Below are 21,308 nucleotides of genomic sequence, written 5' to 3'. Positions count from 1 at the left end.
TCCTGTGTCTAGTCCTTTGCAATCCTTCTCCTAATGCACAGGACCATCCCCTCCAGCCCAGCGGTTCTGCAGCATCCTTCCTACACCTGACGACACAGCATTCCTATCCCTGTACCTGGAACTCTTCTCTCGAACTAATCAAATCTTACAAAACTTTTAAAGTTCCTTTCTCCAAAACATATTTTCATCAACACTCACTCTCTCTGCCTTCCCGTTGCATTTCAATGTTTAACCTACAGTCATAGTCAATTTTTACACTTGATTACATGCTTTCTTTTCCTTCATAATGGAAGTGGGAATGGGGAATACTTTTTAAATGTTTGTTCTGTCAATCACGATACCAGCATATACCACAAGGCTTAAAGTAAATACTTAATGCAATGAATTTTACTAGACCACGAGGAGTAATTTCCCTAGACTTCCCTGTGAAAGCCAGTAAGCTCTAATCTATAACCCACCAGGGCAGCTCCAGTCCAATAAGGACAGAGAATTAGAAAGAGGGAGGAACAGTGACAGACTCATTCAACTCCTTAACCAAACCAACCATCACTGCCGCCACCATCACCCATACATACACATACCTACACACACATACATACATACACACCACATCCCCCCCGACATACCCCCCCACACACACACACCACACCCCATACACACACCATACACACATATACACAAACCACACACACCATACATACACATATATACACACACCACATACCCCCCACAAACACACCACCTGCACATACACACCATACACACACACCACATACCCCATACACACACACACACCACATACCCCACACACATACCCCATGTACCCCATACACACACATACACACAAACACACCATACACACCCAAATATACACACACCACACACCCTATATGTACACATACGTACACACACACCACATACCCCCCCCACACACCACCTACACATACACACCATACACAGACACACACACACACACCACATACCCCATACACACACCCCATGCCCCACACACACGCATACCACATACCCCATACCCACACACACACCATACACACATATTACACCACACACTTCATACACACACAGAGTTTTTTCTCAGTTGTATGAAAGCCCACATAAACATCCCCATGTCATGTTAAAAGGTCAAAAATAAAATTTTACTTGATACAGCCACTAAAATAAAATGGAAATGTTTTTAAAAAATTAATGTAACCATACAACATCACCTTTTTTTTCAAGTTTTCTAATAGTCTCCTCCATCTCATTTTGTTTCTTTTTGTATAAAGTTTTCAATTCTTCTATTTCATTATTCTTTCTTTCTAAAATCTGCAAATGAATTTAAAATGTTTTAAAAAAATAAAAATAAAAAAATAAAATGTTTTAGTAAACTATTTTTTATACATAGAACACATAACTTTTTAAAATAAGCACAATATTTTTTGCAAATCTCTCAGCTAATCCCATAAATGGTTTCCCAAAAAAAGATGTAAAAATTGTATTTTAGTGCACTGAGAAAATATCAAATATACTAGAATAATTGATTACTGAAAGAAATATGTTATCAGCTTCCAATTTTCATATATTAAGTTTTGAGAATATAAATAATAAATTAGGTGATTCTCTAAAATACAATTCAGAGATTAAAGGGTCATAAAGTAGCAGAGAGAAGCCATCAGAAAATCGGCATGTTGGTGCAGCACAATCCACCCCCCGCTGCACAGGGACAGAACAACTTCAGATGAGTGGTCCCTGGATCCTCCCTCCCTCTGGTGTCCTTTCTTTTTCATGCACAATAACAAGAATCCCCAGACACATGGGAAGATGAGCTGTATTAGGTTTCTTTTATATCTAGTTCTGCTATTATGAATCAAAAAAATCAGTTCAAAATAAGTCAAAAATTGCATGAATATTTTACATCATTAATTGTATTGTGCCAGAAGTTTTAAATGAATTGTTTTATAAGATTTAATCATGATTTTATACTCCTAAATACATCTGTACACACATGCACAAAAAAAAAAGAAAAGAAGAGAAAAAGAAAACCTGGAGAAATAACCAAATTGTAGTAGCTAGCAAGTAGGACCAAAAATGTGCTAACAAAGGGGAAAAAAGAAAACCAAACTGAGGCAGGAGTATGAATATCCACTTTTCTTATGGTTGGAGTATATTTCCTATACACCCAAATTCAGCTTAAAAAAAAAAAAAATGGCAGGGGGCATTATTCACCACCGTCTAACCAACTTTTTCTTAGTGCTTTTATTACCAGCATTTTACTTTACCTTTCATGGTTTTAGTTCCACCTCTAAGAATGATTGGTAAATAAGAAAAGGAGCTAGTTTGATCCCAATGTTCATAAAGAAGCAAAAAAGGAAAAGAATGTATGCAAAAAGGTAAAACACTCTAATTTTGTTCCTTCCCAATTCCTGACACTTAGAAAATGCCATCTAAGCAACAAACTGATGAATATACTTTCCAAATCTGGCATAAGATCAAGGATTTTATTTATATTTTACCTGGCGTTTCAAACTAGTTGCATTGCTTTCTTTTTTCATGCAGAATTTATTTTAAAAGAGAAATTCCTGGAAAGAATTTTATTATTAAATGTTTTTCTTAGAATAGATTTTTGTAATGGACATACCGAGAAGCCTATTTCAAACTCTATTACCGTGATTTTTCTAAATATATTTTTATACTTATTTATCTTATACATCAATAGATTCTATTTCATTTGGATAGATATTATATTAAAATTATATTACTAAGTCTCTAACATATTTGTGATAGAGCTGTTTTTATCTAACCAATTTAAGCTAAGGTAAAATTCTAGTAAGAGCAGAAAGTAATACTGGCCTTTAAAATGTGAATAGGAAAGAAGAAAGAAAAAGGAAAAGGATTCAGTATTTTTTCTCTTTCTAATTTTCAATCAGTGGTTTCCTTCTTGTTGCTTTTAAAGAAAATGAGCCAAATAGGCACCTGACTAAATATTAATATATTTTCAGCTTTTAAGAGAGCTTGGGTATGTGATGTGTGGCCTCAAGTCCCTGCCACCATCTCTGTCACTCAGTTTTGGAAGGCTTTGCTGTGAAACAGAAAATGCCAAGTTTCTATTTGGATTAACTTTCATGTATTAAAATATATAAAAATACCACTCAGTTTTTTAAATCAATACTAAAATATACTAATCATTCAAATTCCATGTGGGATAACAATAAATTAATTATTGGTGCTGTGCCCATTAAGAAGAAAAATAAGTTTTCTTTAAAAGAGCAAACTGAAACATTAAAAGGCATAAATCCAATGAGCTAGTGAACAAAGAAGCCTATATTCCATGCTACCATCACAATGCACGCAGTCTACCAAACAGAACTAAATCCAAAAGTTCTTTTTCCAAGTAAAAAGAAAATTTTAATTTACAGAAACCCAAAAGAATATCAGACTATCAGACTAAAAGAAATGCTAGTGTTTACAGCTGATCTCTTACTTCAGCTTTTACGAAAGGTAATGATAGAATGCAGATTGCGGACTATAAGAAGGCCAGCCTTCAAACAACAGAGGAAGAACTAAAAGGCAATTGAAACCATAAGGATATTTACATAGACACATTTGTTTAGAAGATGAAGTTTAAAGATCAACTTTGGCCAAATTATTAATTTAGCAAATTCCATTTAAAGCACAGACTGTTATAAGTACATAAATAAGTGGATGGTGGGATGAGGGTTACAAGACCTAGAATATTCCGGCAGATACCCTACCTTCTGAACATCAGCATCATGTTTCTGCTGCAGTTTAAGCTTCTCCTCATGACATTTAGCTTCCAGCATTTTTGTTTTTATGTCCAACTTCAAGAAAAACATTTTAAAGGTGTTATTAACATACTTTTCCCTTTGGCAAAAGCACACAAATTAATTTAGAATACTAAATACAGATTCAGCAGTTATCCCCACCCCACTCCACCCTCAAAAGAAGTCCTCTTAAATTTATATTTTGCTAAATCCAATAGTAGTTTAGCCTTTGTTTACTATTTCTGAGCCTCTATGCAACCTTTTTACTTTTTTCTTTTCTCATATCTACATGCTCATTAAAACTACTCTTATTTACCTACATACTTAAATATGACAATTTGAGAGTGGATGTCCACAATTATGGCATATTACTGATAATCGCACATTTCTCTTAACAGATTTTCCAGTTCTGTCTCCTGGAATCATAGACCCTGACTACTTCAAGGAAGTAACTTGATCAATCCTTTCGAGCATTCATTAACAACTCCTATCCTTATCAAACCAACACCTACTGTACCAGTGCTCTGAGCGAAGCCAGCCAAAATGTAACCAATCCTTACTGATAATAATGGGCACATCTCAGAATTAAAAGAAAAATAGTGACAGGTTTAAAATGAACAACATGAAATTGATTATCCCAAATGTGAAAGTGTTTGACCACCTGATTCCTAACCCTTTGAAAGAGTATATACATTGGAGTCTGACAGACCTCATTTCTATTTCGAATTCTAATCCCACTACATTAGCTGTTGTGACTTTGGGCATGTCACCATTTTGAGATTTTATTTCCTCTCCTGCTAGTTAAGATTAATTACCCTTACCTCAATGAGCTGTGAAGTTTATTTTCAATGATATCACTTAAGTAACTAGACTCAGGACAATGCTTGGCACAAAGTAGGTACTCAAAAAAATTAGTCTACAAGCTTCAGGAAAATTTTCTTTTAAAATATTACAAATGTACTGTCAAAATACTCTCTTGAAAATTTCTGAAATACACTTTATATTTTTCAATTGCTGTTTTAAAAAAGTAATGAATCTGAACTTAAGATAAACAGGCATTATCAAATCAACATAGTAAAATGAAATTTAAAACTTTCACAAACCAAAGTTAACACAATCTCATGATTTTTTAAACACTGAGTGGTGGAGAGGAAAGCAGTCATCCATTTACTACACACAAGGAAAAAATTGTGAATGTTTCCATTCTTTTGCCTCTAACTCCCTTTGTTACTTCTTCCTCATTTTAGCAGGAAGGGGGCTGGGTGGTCTAAGTCCATGTGAAGATCCTCAACAGAAGCATTTTAGGAGTCTATTAAAAAGTAATCAAACTCAAAAAAGCAATATAAGCAGGCTGGGCAGACATGGGAGACACAGTTCATTGCCATATCTTTCCCTAACACTTTCGAGAGAATTTGTCATACCCTCGGCTTCTGAGGGCCAGCCCTAAATGCCATGGATCTATGTTGCCATAACCCAACCCACCTCCTCCCATCTGTTCCACTTCAATCTTGGTTGACCAGATAAGGAATAAACACCTGACACATGCTTAACCAATCCATTAGTTAGAGAATAATCATTCCGATGTTCTCTCTCAAGAATCTGAACTAGGACAGCAAGTTAGTGACTTTGAGGAACAAACAAGTCCTAGAGGGGCAGCAACCAAAAGAAAGCAGATGAATCCATTATACAGAAGAGAGCAAAGCACATACACCAACATAACAAAGACTAGACACCATACAGCATCTGAAATTTGAAGTAAGCAAACTCAGGCCCTAATAGTGTCCATGACAGTAGGAGTACTTGAATTCAAAGGTTTCCTGCATTCCTTTTTATTTCAGGGAAACTTGATGGATCTCTGTTCTTGCAACCATACAGATATATCTAAATTTGATTTTTCTGCTATAATTTTTACTTTGGTATATTAAACTTAAAGAAAAGTTGCAATAATAGTACAAGGAGCTCCCATATACCCTTTACCCAGATTCACAAACTGTTTATATTTTGCCTGATGTGCTTTATCATTTCTTACACCTATATCTATTTATAGACATAAATAAAATTATTTTCTGAACCCTTTCTGAGAAAGCTAGAGATGTCATGCTCCTCTGTCCCTAAAAAATTCAGTGTATATTTCCTTAAAACAAAGAAATGTAATAGAACACAATAATATTACTTAATGCACAGTCTATAGTTAAGCTTTATCAATTATCACAATAATGCCATTAGTAAGTATTTTTTTTCCCAGTCCAAGATCCAATTCAAGATCACGCATTAGCCTTAGGTATCATATCAACTGTATCTCCTAGGACAGCCTTTCTTTGTGTTTCTTGACCTTGACATTTTAGAAGAGTACAGCCAATCATTAAATGTCCCTCAATTTGGATTTGTCTAATGTTTCCTGATGACTAGACTTATTAGATTTTAGCAAGATTAACACTAATGTGATGTTGTATCCTTTTTCATTCCATCTTATTAGGAGGGGGGTGGTTTGTCCCAATATTGCCAATGTAACATTTGATAACTTGGCTAAGAGAGAGAACACCAAGTTATCATAAGGGTAGTATTAAAAAGAAAGTTTCTCTACTGCCATCCTAAAATAATGATAATAAAAGAGTATCTCTTTTCTAGAAACTCTTACCTTGACACCACAAAATAGTTCTATATTTCTGCCTATACTTGGGGGCATGATTCATGATAAATTATCAGGATTAGAATATAGAAACAATCTTATTAGTATAGTATCTAAAGACAATACAGGACACAAGATATAGATATATAGATATGCATAAATCTATGTGCATCCATATACATATACCATATGCATATGGAAAGACAGTAAACAGCCTTGCTTAATTTAACACAAAGACTGAAATTAAAAGACTGACTATAGCACTTCTAATTTGTTTGACACCCCCCCCCCCCAGTAAGTCTGATTCCAAACAACATTTAAGTTTTCTTTAACTGGGCTCAGCATATACACTATCAATTTCAAACTGAAGAACCATGGAGGTCTACTTGAGGTTATAATGGAGTAACTAGTACCAAACTCACCTCCCATTGTTAACAAGCACAAAATGGGATGAAATATAGGAGGTGACCATTCCCAGGTATTAGGAAACAGGCAGTGTGATATTGTCATCCTCCTAAGCTGAGTCCCACTACCATTCTGGCTCTCTGCATGGGCACAACCACAGTCCACATAGAGCCCCAAAGCTCTACTGAACTGGGAAGGCAAAGGTCAGAGTTCAGGACAGTTGAAGAAGCTGGAATCCTAAGGAAAGGGCACTAGGGAAATGGGAACTGCCAGCAGGAGCCCCTGCCAATCCTTGAGAATGGGCTGGGATGTGTGTGCATCTGATGCGCCAGGTGCATGCACTGGGTAAATAACAAAGCCTGGCTGCTATAAGGTAGAAAATACAATAGATACCACAGATTATACGGTGCTGTGAGATATTGAAGGCCCAGCCCAAGCAAACTGAAGACATCTTCCTAACAACTTGGGAATACCTGGGCATCTAGCTGAAACACCACAAAGGCCACATTTTAGGCTTATCCTAAACCTACACAATAAAAGCAAGCCTTTGTAAGATCTTCAGAAGAGACAGAGCTTGTAGATTAGATCCCACCATGTTGGAGGAGTTTGGGAAATATCTTTGGCTTTCCACATATTTGCCTTAATAGAATGTAAAGCCAAGTTTACACAGGTTAGAGGTAACTTACCAAATAACTGAACAGCCCATAAGAACAATAACAATAACAATAAAAATCACGATTCTACGGCAGAAAACCACAGAATCTAGAGGTCTCTAAAATGTATCATCCACAATGACAATGTCCTTTACACAGAAATTACTAAACATGAAAAAAAAATGTCTATAGGCAAGAACAAAAAAGTAAAAGGAGTTAATAAGGCCCAAGATGAACCTACTTGGCACATAAAACTTTAAAGCAGTTAATAGAAATACTGCAGAGAACTAAAGGAAAATATATTTAAAAAAATAAAAATTCATTTTAATGAGAGAACAGATAAGGAATCTCAGCAGCGTAATGGAATTGTAAAAAGAAACAAGTAGAAATTCCAGAAAAGAAAATTATAACAACTGAAAGGGAAAATATCTCTAGATAAGCTTAGCAATACATTTGAGATGGCAGAAGAAAGTGTCTGTAAATTCGATGACACATCAATAGAAATGATCTAACCCAATGACCTGAGAGGGAAAAAAAAAAGATTAAAGAATTAATGAAAAGTGAACAAAACTTTAGGCAGCTGTGGAACAAAATCGAAGAGTCTAATATACCTAAAGAGGGGAGTGAGAAAAGGGAGAAAAAATATTTAAAGAAATAGTGGCAAAGAACTTCCCAAGTTTGAGAAAAAATAAATACTAACTTAGAGATCCAAGATGCTCAGTCAACTGTGAGATGTGATAAATACAAAGAAAACAACATCTAGGCGTATTACAGTCACATTGCTGAAAACCAAAGATAAAGAGAAAATTTTAAAAACAGCCAGAAGAAAAAAGACATTATCTACAGGGGAACAATAATAAGAATGACTGCTTGCTCCCCATGAGAAACAATAGAGGCCAGAGGACAAAGGAATAATATCTTAGAAGTGCAGAAAGGGAAAGAAAAAAAAATTTTTTTTCAGATAAAAGAAAAACTGACAGAAGTTGTCACCACTAGAACTGCACTACAAGAAATAATAAAAGATGTTCCTCAGGATGAAAGGAAATTATACCAGATACAAACTCAGATGCGAAAGAAAGAAGAGTCCCTGAAAGAGTAAATAAGTGGATAAATACAAAAGAGGGGTTTTCTCTTCTCCTAATCTCCTCAAAAGACAACTATTTAATGCAAAATTAACAACACTGGAAGGTGGGGCTTAATGTACTTAATGTATGTAGAACCATGTCAACAATAGCACAGAGAATCGGGGCAGGGTTAAACTGAATTATACTATTTTTAAATTATTAGATTTGTGAGGTGGGAAGAAGAGTGCAGGAGAGGTCCAGTGTGAGGTGGTTCAGTACTGACACTACATAGACTCTGACAGGGGCAGGATGCACAGTTTTAGCCCTAGAACAACCAATAAAGAAAAATATCAAAGCATATATAGCTAAGAACTCAGTAGAAAAATTTAAATGAAATAATTTTTTAAATTAATAACTGAAAATAGGACAACAAAGGAGTGGGAAAAAAGAAGGTCCCAGTGGAAACAAGTATCAAGAAAGTACACTGAAAGCCAACTGGCCATATCAATAATTACATTTAAATGAACTAACCACTCTAATAAATGACACAGAGACTGTTAGACTACATTTTTAAAGAATGATCCCATTATATGCTGTCTACCACTGATCTGTTTTAAATATAAAGACATAAATAGGTTGAAAATTAAAGGGTACGAAAAGATATGCCACACAAACCAAGAAAAGGACTATGATAAAAGATAGAGGGATATTTTATAGTGATAGAGGAATTCATCCTAGCAATATTAAGATGTCCTAATTATGTATATATCAAAGAACAAAGTTTCCATTTGTATGCAGAATAGAACAACATACTTTGTATCCAGAATATAAAAAGTATCTAGAATATAAAATATAATTGTGTCCAGAATATAAAAAGAGCTCTTACAACATAATAATAAAATGGCAAAAAACCTTATTTCTTTTCAAATGTAATAACATGAGGAGCAGCTGGGTGGCTCAGTCAGTTGAGCATCCAACTCTTGGTTATGGCTCAGGTCGTGATCTCAGGGTTGTGAGATGGAGCCCCATGTCCAGCTCTGTGCTCAGTGGGGAGTCTGCTTAGGACTCTCTCTCCCTCTCCCTCTGCCCCTTCCCCCTGGGCTTTCTCTATCTCTCTAAAATAAATAAATCTTTTAAAAAATGTAATAGCATTAAACAAATACTTCACATAAAAAAATACATAAATGGGCCATAAGCATATGAAAAGATCATTAGCCATCAGAAAATGCAAATTAGAACCACGACGTCAAGCCAGAAAAAGACATGGAGGAAACTTTAATGCACATTGCTAATTGGAAGAAGTCCTTCTGAAACGCCACCTCATCTGATCTATGGCCATACCACCCTGAATGTGTCCATTTGAAAGGACAACTATCTGACATTCTGGAAAAGGTAAAATTAAAGAGATAGTAAAAAGATCAGTGGTACCAGAGGTTCAGGGGAGGGAGGGAGAGAAGAGGAGATTTTTAGGGCATACTATTCTGTATGATACTATAACAGTGGATATGTGACATTATATATTTGTCAAAACCCACAGAACTATATATATAACCCAAAGAATAGATATTAAAGTAAATCATGGACTTTAGTTAATAATAATCTATCATCAGAACTGGTTCATCAATTCTAACTACTGTACCATACTGATGCAATATGGTAATAATAGGGGAAACTGGGTGGGAAGGGAGGTAATTTAGGAATTCCCTATACTTTCTTCTAAGTTTTTCTAACCTAAAACTACTCTAAAAAAAATAAAGTCCATTATTATTTTTTAAACTACAATGAGATACAATTTCAATGGCTAAAATAATTCTTTTTTTAACGGCAATTGGTATCAGTTTATTTCAAGATAGTTCTCATTCTGGAATTTTAGTTCATCTAACTTTTGTTGCTTCCACATACCATACACAGATGTCTTTAAAAGTATGACTTTTTCATATTTACCAAAGCTTATAAAACAAATACATATCTTTATGTTGTTAGATTATTTATTGTGAGTTATTTCCTATAGGACTCTTAACCTGTAAAAGGGTATTGGAAATTCTTATTCAGAAAGTTTAATTAAGTTGGCATTGTATATCAACAGATCTTTTTTTTTTAAGTTTTTATTTAAATTCTAGTTAGTTAACATACAGTGTAATATTGGTTTTAGGAGTAGAATTTAGTGATTCATCACTTACATACAACACCCAGTGCTCATCATAACAAGTGCCCTCCTAATCCCCATCACCAATTTAGCCCATCCCCCACCCACCTCCCCTCTAACAACCGTTTGTTCTCTGTCGTTAAGAGTTTATGGTTTGCCTCCCTTTCTTTTTTTTATCCTTCCCCTATGTCCATCTGTTCTGTTTCTTAAATTCTACATATGAGTAAAATCATATGATATTTGTTTTTCTTTGACCGACTTATTTCGCTTAGCATAATACACTCTAGCTCCATCCGTGTTGTTGAAAATGGCAAGATTTCATTCTTTGTGATGGCTGAGTAATATTCCATTGTGTGGCTTTTGGCTTTCGGCTCGGGGAGGCAAAGGTGCAACTTTCTTCAGTCATCCCGAATCCGGGTTCATCCGACACCAGCCACCTCCACCATGGCACCTAAGTTCAACCCCAACGAGATCAAAGTCGTGTACCTGAGGTGCACCGGTGGCGAAGTCGGTGCCACGTCTGCCCTGGCCCTGAAGATCAGCCCACTGGGTCTGTCTCCAAAAAAGGATGGTGATGACATCGCCAAGGCAACCGGTGATTGGAAGGGTCTAAGGATTACAGTGAAACTGACCATTCAGAACAGACAGGTCCAGATTGAAGTGGTACCTTCTGCCTCTGCCCTGATTATCAAAGCCCTCAAGGAACCAGCAAGAGACAGAAAGAAGCAGAAAAACATTAAGCACAGTGGAAATATCACTTTTGATGAGATTGTCAATATTGCCCAACAGATGCGACACCGATCTTTAGCCAGAGAACTCTCTGGAACCATTAAAGAAATCCTGGGGACTGCCCAGTCTGTGGGCTGCAATGTTGACGGCCGCCACCCTTAAGACATCACAGATGACATCAACAGTGGTGCGGTGGAATGCCCCGCTAGCTAACTACAAAGGAAAATGTTTCGATAAAGGATCATTTGACAAAAAAAAAAAAAAATTCCATTGTGTGTGTATGCGTGTGTGTGTGTGTGTGTGTGTGTGTGTGTGTGTGTGTGTGTATCACATCGTCTTTATCCATTCATCAGTGGATGGACAATTTCCATATTGTTGATAATGCTGCTATAAACATCAGGGTACATGTGCCCCTTCGAATCAGTATTTTTGTATCCTTTGGGTAAGTATCTGGTAGTGCAATTGCTGGGTTGTAGGATAGTTTTATTTTTACCTTTTTGAGGAACCTCCATACTGTTTTCTGGAGTGGCTACACCAGTTTGCATTCCCACTAACAGTGTGAAAGGGTTCCATTTTCTCCGAATCCTCGACAACATCTGTTGTTTCCCGTGTTGTTAATTTTAGCCATTCTGAGAGGTGTGTGGTGGTATCTCATTGTGGTTTTGATTTGCATTCCCCTGATAATGAGTGATGTTGAGCATCTTTTCATATGTCTGTTAGCCATCTGTGTGTCTTCTTTGGAAAAATGTCTATTCATATTTTCTGCCCATGTCTTAACTGGATTATTTGTTTTTTGCTTTTTGTTTTTTGTTTTTTGGGGTTTTGGGGGGGTGTTAGTTTTGATAAATTCTTTACATTTTGGACACTAACCCTTTATCAGATATGTCATTCGCAAATATCTTCTCCCATTCCATAGGTTACCTTTTAGTTTTGTTGATTGTTTCCTTTGTTGTGCAGAAGCTTTTTATCTTGATGAAGTCCCAATAGTTCATTTTTGTTTTTGTTTCCCTCACCTCCAGAGACATGTCTAGTAAGAAGTTGCTATGGCCAAGGTCAAAGAGGCTGAAGCCTGGGGTGCTCGGGTGGCTGAGTCAGTTAAGTGTCCAACTCTTGATCTCAGCCCAGGCCTTGATCTCAGGGCCGTGAATTCAAGCCCCACCATGGGCTCTACACTGGATGTAGAGCCTACTTGAAAAAAAAAAAAGTTGATGCCTATGTTCTCCTCTAGGGTTTGATGGTTTCCTGTCTCACATTTAGGTCTTTCATCCATTTTGAATTTATTTTTGTGTATGGTATAAGAAAGGAGTCCAGTTTCATTCTTCTGCATGTGGCTATCCAGTTTTCCCAAAACCATTTGTTGAAGAGACTTTTTCCCATTTGATATTCTTTCCTGCTTTGTCAAAGATTAGTTGGCCATATAGTTGTGGGTCTATTTCTGGGTTTTCTATTCTGTCCCACTGATCTATGTGTCTGTTTTTCTGCCAGTACCATACTGTCTTGATAACTACAGCTTTGCAATACTAATATAGCTTGAAGTCTGGAATTGTGATGCCTCCAGCTTTGCTCTTCCTTTTCAAGATCACTTTGGCTATTCAGGGTCTTTTGTGGTTCCACACAAATTTTAGGACTGTTTGTTCTAGCTCTGTGAAAAATGCTGTTGGTGTTTTGGACAGGGGTTACATTAAATGTGAAGCCTGCTTTGAGTAGCATAGACATTTTAACAATATTTGTTCTTCCAATCCATGAGCATGGGGTGTTTTTCCATTTCTTTGTGTCCTCTTCAATTTCTTTCATGAGTGTTCTATAGGTTTCAGAGTACAGATCTTTTGCCTCTTTGGATTTGTAATAAACCTAACTCTTCTTTAAATGTTTGGTAAAGGGGCGCCTGGGTGGCTCAGTTAAGTGTCTGCCTTCGGCTCAGGTCATGATCCCAGGGTCCTGGGACTGAGCCTCGTGTCGGGCTCCCTGCTCAGCAGGCAGTCTGCTTCTCCCTCTCCCTCTGCCCACCCTCCCCACTTGTGCTTGCGTGCTCTCTCTCTCTCAAATTTTTTTTTAAATCTAAAAAAAAAAAAAATGTTTGGTAGAATTCCCCTGGGAAGCCATCTGGCCTTGGACTTCTGTTTGTTGGGAGATTTTTAATTACTGATTCAATTTCTTTGCGGTTTATAGGTCTGTTCAAATTAAAATAATTTTTTAACTGACAATATAAAGTGTTGGTGAGGATATGGAACAACTTGAACTCTCATACATTGCTGATAGGAGTACAAAATTGTACAACAACTTGGAAAGCAGTTTAGCAGTTTTATCCAAGAGAACTTAAAAACATAAGTCAACCAAAAATTTGTACATTAATTTTCATGGTAGCCTCATTCATAACAGCCAAAACTGAGAACAAACCAAATGGTGATTAATAGATCAATGGATAAACAAATGATGGTATATTCATGCAATAGAACACTACTGCCCAGCATCATAAGAGATGATCACACCGCATACCGCTAGCCCAAGAAAAGAGCAAAATTCAAAATCTGAAGTATGGTTTCTACTGAATGTGTATTGCTTTAGCACCATCATAAAGTCAAAAAAGTGTTAAGTCAAACCACCGTAAGTCGGGGACCACCTGTAGTATCAATTTCAGTAGCAGCAGCAGCAAGAAGTGAAAAGAAAACATTGCAGAAGCAGAAAAACAATAAATACTTGACTGATTACGTTCAACTTGCAAAGCTCTGTTCCTAACAGTTTACATGCATTGTTTCATTAGTTCACGTAATCCTCATAATGGGATCTGCAAGTGGGTACTTTCACCAGCTCCCTTTTACAAACAGCGAAACTAAAGCACAAAGAGGTACCTGCTCCATGTCACCCAGCCACAGAAGTATAAAGCCTGGATTCATACTCAGCAGTCTGGGTCCAGCTAATGAATGCAAGCTAAATAAAGCTGAGTAGCTTTTCAAATATGAGAGTTAGGGGCATCTGGGTGGCTCAGTCAGTTAAGTGTCCGACTCTTGATTTTGGCGCAGCTCATGATCTCAGGGTCCTGAGATCAAGCCCCGAATCTGGCTCTGCCCTGAAAGTGGAGCCTGTGTGAGATTCTCTCCCTCCTCAAGCAAGGAAAAGAAGATGCTTTCTAAATAAACAGTCTTATGGTTTTAATGAGAAATGCCTGCTTGGGACAGAAAACCTGGCACAACTAGGGAAGAGAGGAGGGACCGGCACCTAAGTCACTGACACTATAAAACTTGCTACGATTCAACTTCTGTTCCCTAAAGACTTCTCTTAATTTTTTAAGATTAAGAACTCCTACTTTTTTTAGATTATTTAGTACTTTACACACATTTTCCTCAGTGATATTTAATAGATTAATTAAATTAATATTTAATTTTTTTAAAATCCCAATTAAAGGTTACCAGCAGAAACTGCTCTTTAAATATCTGCACTTTCCCCATAAAATATCATTTTTCTTTCTTCCTTCTTTTTAACAATGACCTTTTCATTGTGCGTATATCCCATGTTCTGTACTTCCACTTCCTCCCCTCCTTTCAGAATTTGCCTTCATTAAAACTGCAATCTCAAAGGTCACAATGTGACATAATTGTCATTCTTCCTCCAAAAGCCCTTTGATCACCAAATCTAAGGGCAAATTCCATGCTTTTGTCTTCAGCGATTTGCACGAGGATCATCTGGTTTCCTCAGCTTCTGTGACTCTGCTGTTCTGGTTCTCCTCTTGCTCTGGAGAGGGTTTCTCTGTCTCCTCCACATCATCCCATTCTTCCAGCCGGCCCCGAGGTTGCCTTCACTACGGGTAAACACTTGCCTTTGGTGATTTTATCCAGATTTAGCTCTAATCTCCCACACAGGTGAGTCACAATTGTCCATCTCCAGGACTCAGATCTTTCTTAGTTTCTACCACCTCCTAGCCAGCTCCTGTTGGTCATTGCTCTAGGACAATTCAACACTCGATACAAAATATTAGCCACTACGTATAAATAAGTCCCTTATCTTTACTCCTCCTTGTCCCTGACCCTCAACATCCCCCGAGTCACCACATTCAAGGCCAGCACACTGCCTTGTTTCAGCCCTGCTGTTATGACCCTACAGAGTTCCTCATGCACCCACACCTCCGAGGTCAGAAAGCCTCTTCACTAGAGACTCCTCACGCCCATCTCCCACCCCACTAGGCCATCTGAGACACCACTGCCCATTCACTTTCCTAAAGCACAGTTGTGAAATGGGCATTCTCTGGTCAAAACTTCAGTAGCTCCCTGGGCCTTGGCTTGGCAGCAACATACATGGGTGACTTTAACACACCCCCTTCTTTTCTTTTCCCTGTACCACCAGCCAAGTGGTCTATGAGCTCCAGCTAAACACACACTCTGGCTTCCTGCTTCCATGTCTTCTCTGCCTCTTCACATCTCATGGCTCAAATGTCATTCCCTCCATGAAGTCTTCCTCAAGCTTCCCAGAAAACAGCAACTTCTCCTTCCTCAGTATACCTTGTAACACTTTATATTCAACATTGCCCTGCAGTTGGTTTGCACAGTACTTTCTTTCCTTCTTTCCTAGACCTGAAATACAAGTTTTAGGGGATTTTCTCATCATGTTTGCTGAATAAAATAATTAAACTTTGTAGTCACATTTGTCTTTTCTGTGTACTATACTTATGTACACATGTAAGTACACAGGTACGTATATGTTAAAATTAAGTTTTAAAATTTAGACAAATGAATAACTGAGCCTAAATTATAGAACTTTTGATGTCAGGCTAAGAAGAAGGAGCCATTAAGGAGACTGGGCAGAGAAGCCTTGTTGAAGGCAATGCATAAGAAATGCAAGTACTTTTACCCCATTTCTAAAATCAGCCATTGTTCAACGTGTTTTTATCTGTCGATTCTCTGATGTAAAACAGGTTAAGTTGGGAAACAACATACCTGTCTAGGCCATCTGCCCCCTCAAAAATATCTTACGGAAAGAATCAGTTGGGGTAAGTGGAAAGAGAAGAGCTTTACCTCCTCTGACAGAGTCAGAGTCATAATAGGACCAGAAGAACCACTCAATTACTTGAACCACCACCTCAGGGCTAAACCACCCACTTCTAGAAAAAGAAGCATACTGCCAGCAAGAGACTGAGAGGATGCCACAGGAATAGGAGGCATGTGTGACAAGACATTCCGACAACTTACTGCCAAAGTAAAGGAACTGAAAATGGATAGCTTCCCTCTCTAGAGGACATGCCCCCACGCTGTTTTTAAGAGAATTTCTAAAATTTGTACTTAGACCTTAAGAAATTTTATTTAGAAAGTCCATTTGGCTTCATTTTCTGTGAAGTATGTGCTTCAAAGAATAGCTCTGAGGTTGGACACTAACCAAGTGAATAAAACTGATGAAGGTGCTCACTTAGGATTACAGTACTTCCTTGAGTTTAAAAATAGCCCACTTACGGCATAACTAATTACATTTTAGGACAATTACCATTGTCATTTCATTCAACTGAATACTCACGAATTTTTAATTAAGGGTTTGTTTTTTTTTTTAAAAGGAATACTTACCAGTCTATTCACTCTGGTATTCAACATTCACTCTTACAGAAGAGCAAATTTCTTATTCAGAATGGTACTTTTTATGATTAGCAGTTTTGCAGGTGCAAACTTTAACATTTGATACTGAAATCAGTTCAATACCAAAATAAAATAGCATAATAACTATTAATGAATTTGTAAGGGAAAAAAATGTATTAAAGTTATTTAAACAGGCATCATCTACATATTTTAAAATACCAATGAACTCCTTTTAATGTCATTTCAAAGCTTTAATGTTGATCAACCACCTCAATCGTATCAAAAGGAATAAAACATGCAAAAAGAGCAAGATTTATTCTGATGGAGGGAATAACTCAACAAACTACAAGTTTTCCATAAAGTAGAAAATGTCATACTTCTGAAATATTGTTTGCCTTTACTTATTGTACCTGCACAGTAAGTCAGCTGTAAGGCAGAAAAGCTCAAAAACATTGCTGATGTCAACCATCTGCACTGCCCAGCAATTTCCAAAGCCACACAACCACATGATGTCTCTGCTTACTACCACTTTCTACATCTCAACAATCACCACAGCAAACTGCAGAAGAAGTGATTTCTAAAATAATAATCACTGTACCTACTCAGATACCTAATTGTTACAATCATTTTTTAGAGAATTCTGTTAGTTACTAGTCAGGGGCTATTATCATGTGTTGATAATTAAGATTCTTCTTCCTGATTAACATCTCCAGTGTACCCTATTCTCAAAATGTTCATTTGTAATATTTCATAATGCCAATTGTTACTCATTATGCTTATTTCTAAACATAGCACAAAGAACAACGCATCTATCTCTCTGGCTACCTTATCCGTGGGGCTTAGAGATGGAATTCTCCTGAACTGTAATTTCTAGTCTCCTCAGAACTCATTACATTCAGGGAAGAAGTGGTATTTAAACATACACAGTGCATACCAGTATTTTTTTTCTAATTTTTAAATTTTGTTATACATCATATACAAACATAATTTACATGCAACACAAACATAAACATAATCCTACTCTATGCTGAGTTTTTGTTTATTTTGCTTAGCTTCTCTGTGCTCGTTGATGTTCATTATTTATTTGAACCTCTCCCTGTTCTCCCTCTCCTCCCCATGTCCTTCTATATTAACACCTGCATGGGGGATTCCTTACTAACAACCCAGTATATTTGCATATCTCCTGCCATGTTCACAGAATCATATACAAATACACACAAGCTAAAACGCATACACCAGTATGGGGGTTTGCAGCACAGACTGCCAGTGTCCTCAGATATCTATCTTCCTTTTCTTCCTTTGAGGCCCCCCACCATCACCACCAAATTTGGGCTGGGTTGTATCACCAGAGGCTGCATGTGACCATGTGACTAGCTACAGTCAAGGAGGGTACTGGGATAGAAATGCTGCACGCAACTTTGACTGGATATTTTTAAAAACAAAGTGGCTTTCTTTTCATGCTCTCGTTCTTTCTGAAGGATGACTCTTAAAAAATACGATACCAGTGAGCAACCACCACCTCAGACCCAGAGGCTGAAGTCACACACTGAAGATGGTGGCCCCCGGAGCCTGGGGCCCTGATGATGTCACAGAGCAGAACACTTCCTACACACCCTGGGCTGTTAAATATGAGCTAAAACAAATTCCCTATACCTTCAGCAACACATATTTTTTTATTATGAATGTTTTACACACATAAATATGTTTTTTCTGCATCTCGTTTTTCTCTCTGAACAATATCTCATGGAAATCCCTCTTAAAACACCTGCTGTAGTTTTTATTCATTCCTTTAAATTGTTACCACCTATTCCTTAATGAAAACAAAATTTGTTCCCTTAATGCATATTCATCTTATTTTCAATATTTTTCTAATGCAAACACCACCACAAAATAATTCTCATACATGTGTCCTACACACCAGGGCTTGGGTTGCTATAGGATAGATTCTCAGAAGATAAGCGGATGAGTCAATGGTGGATACATCCTACTAGATTTTGCCCTCTGGTAAAGGTAAATTCAGGTGCTTACAGGGCAGAATAAATGTCTCCTCCCCTGTGGCAAAAAAATAATAATAATAAAAATAAAATAAAATAAAATAAAGGTAAATTTATCTTTCCCCCAGAAGACTGATTACCTCTTTACTACTTTGATTTGCATTCCCCTGAAAACTACTGTCTTAGCCCCTTTTCACACATTCTGAGTCTATATGAATCTGTTCTGGAAAATGTCCCGTCACAATTTTGATCCACATTTCTCTCTGTTGGTCAGTAGGACCTCCTGGTGTGCTATACACATTAACACACAGTCTGTCCCAAATATTCTCCCCCAAATCCATTATATCTCTACTAATCTTGTTTGTTGTATTTTTTACTATACAAAGTCTTTTATTTCACTTGAATCAAATACTGCTATCATTTATTTTATGTATTCTGGGTTTGGAAAGGTTTTTAGGTTAGAAAGATCTTCTGATTCCTAGAGTTTTGTTTTGCTTTGTTTGCAAGATTTCTGTTGTTTTGAGGCTTTTTGTTTGGGCATTTACAGATTGTTCAGTATATCCAGAATTTGTTTTTGTTTCTTTTTGTTTTTAGAGGACAAGGTTAAAATTTTATTTTCTTCCAGGTAAATGAAAGATTGTACCAGCATCATTTATTAACTAAAATTTTCTTTTCTCAGTGTACTGATAATGAATTTTGTTATTAAATTTTTATTTTTATTGGGATTTAATTTTTTTCTCTTCCGGTTTTGGTGTCAGGGTCTATCTCATAAAATGAACTGAGAAGTATTCCCTCCTCCTCTACATCTCAAAGAATCTGTATAATACTGGAATTCATTCTTTCTTAAATGCTTCCTTACATAAATATGTAGTTGGAAAAAGTGTCTTAGTACCCTTTTCAGATAATTGTGGATAGTCTCTTAAGTAAGCCAACACTCGCAAGTACTAGATTTTTAAAGTTACTTGCACTGTGGAATCTGAAACTTTTCATGGTCTGTCACAGTAAGTTCTGTTATTCTACCTTGAACTTGGAGTGGACTTTTTACCCATGTGTGATCTTATGACAGCATGCATTACTCATTTGGAAAACATCAGTTCAATGAGTTATGCAGATTTCCAAATATTGAAAAATTCATAGTACAATACCAAAACTTCACAATGGTTAATATCACCACCAATCTCACCAGAAAAGTCTTAGTAAAAGTCTTCATATTAGAAAACTCTCAAGCTCACAGTGACTGAGAGTCTCCAAAATTCTAATATTATCATTAGCAACAAATATCGGTTGTTTTACTTGAAATGACAGGCTCATCTTGTTCATTTTTGAGAGAATGTCTGCCAGATATCCAAGTCTGAATAACCACTGTTCATCAGTCATTGTTTCAAATAAAAACGGTCTTCCACAAAAACAGTAGCAGCAGTTCCTCACAGAGAATCACGCAAGCATGTCTCCTCTAGGCAGCCTTCACCCTTCAGAATGGAACGTTAAGTTCTCTTGAAATCCCTTCACTCAGGTATCAAAAAGAATGCATATCTGATTTAATAAAATTAAGAGTTTCACAGCTTGTTTCATCAAAAACATTCTTAAGTAAAATGGTTCATTTTTGTCCCGTGACCACGTGGCACGGAAAAATATAATAACCCCAAGTACAATGTGGGCCACTGCCTTGATTTGGGCTAAGATACAGGTTTACCCGGCATTGCATCTGCACCATCATCAACACAGTAAAAAGATAAATCACATTTAGGGGGGCGGAGCAAGATGGCGGAGGAGTAGGAGACCTGGATTTCATCTGGTCTCAGGAATTCAGCTGGATAAGGATCAAACCATTCTGAACACCTACAAACTCAACAGGAGATCGAAGAAAGGAATAGCAACAACTCTCTGAACAGAAAAGCGACCACGTTCTGGAAGGTAGGACGTGCAGAGAAGTGAATCCGAGGCGATATTCGAGAGGATAGACGGCGGGGGAGGGGGCCTCCGTCAGCCACTTCTGGCAAGTGATAGAGCCACGGAGCACAAAATCGGAACTTTTAGAAGTGGGCTCCGCTGAGGGACGTCGCTCCAGTGGCTAAGCGGGGGCTGGAACCCTCACGGAATAGTGTGGTCTCAGGACCCTCAGGGTCACAGAAAGACCGGGGGTGCCTGAGTGCAGCAGAGCTCCCAGGTATCGGAGCAGGGAAGCCGGCTGCAGAGACGGAGCCGAGGCGCGGGCTCTCAGCTCGGGGTTGTCATAAACCGTGATCCATGGCACAGTCGGGCCACTGCTCCTCCAGCAGGGACCCAACAAGCAACAGATCCAGGGAGACTCACCTTCCTCCCCCGGGAGGAGCACTGCGGGAGCGCACCAC

General features: G+C 37.5%; 2 protein-coding genes across 5 annotated transcripts in view; one reads left to right on the top strand and one right to left on the bottom strand.

Annotated features, from left to right (window-relative positions):
- CEP112 (centrosomal protein 112) overlaps window positions 1-21,308 on the bottom strand; it is a 475,433-nt gene that overhangs the window by 394,300 nt on the left and 59,825 nt on the right. For all 4 annotated transcript variants that reach the window (XR_004302419.1, XM_032429545.1, XM_032429547.1 and 1 more), the window contains exons 9-10: window positions 3,753-3,839; window positions 1,227-1,326 (exon numbers count right to left, since the gene is read on the bottom strand). Coding sequence is in view for 3 of the 4 variants with exons in the window: in XM_032429545.1 (XP_032285436.1) it covers window positions 1,227-1,326; window positions 3,753-3,839 (187 nt within the window). In the remaining variant the exon portion in view is untranslated. The remainder of the gene's footprint in view (window positions 1-1,226; window positions 1,327-3,752; window positions 3,840-21,308) is intronic.
- LOC116647909 (60S ribosomal protein L12-like) lies at window positions 10,997-11,672 on the top strand. The gene has a single exon (XM_032429551.1). The coding sequence runs from the start codon at window positions 11,124-11,126 to the stop codon at window positions 11,568-11,570; it is 447 nt and encodes a 148-aa protein (XP_032285442.1). The 5' UTR covers window positions 10,997-11,123; the 3' UTR covers window positions 11,571-11,672.

The sequence above is a fragment of the Phoca vitulina genome, unplaced genomic scaffold (assembly GCF_004348235.1).
Source record: "Phoca vitulina isolate PV1807 unplaced genomic scaffold, GSC_HSeal_1.0 scaffold41, whole genome shotgun sequence".
Classification (NCBI taxonomy): Eukaryota; Metazoa; Chordata; class Mammalia; order Carnivora; family Phocidae; genus Phoca; species Phoca vitulina.
This window is presented reverse-complemented; position numbering and strand designations above follow the sequence as displayed.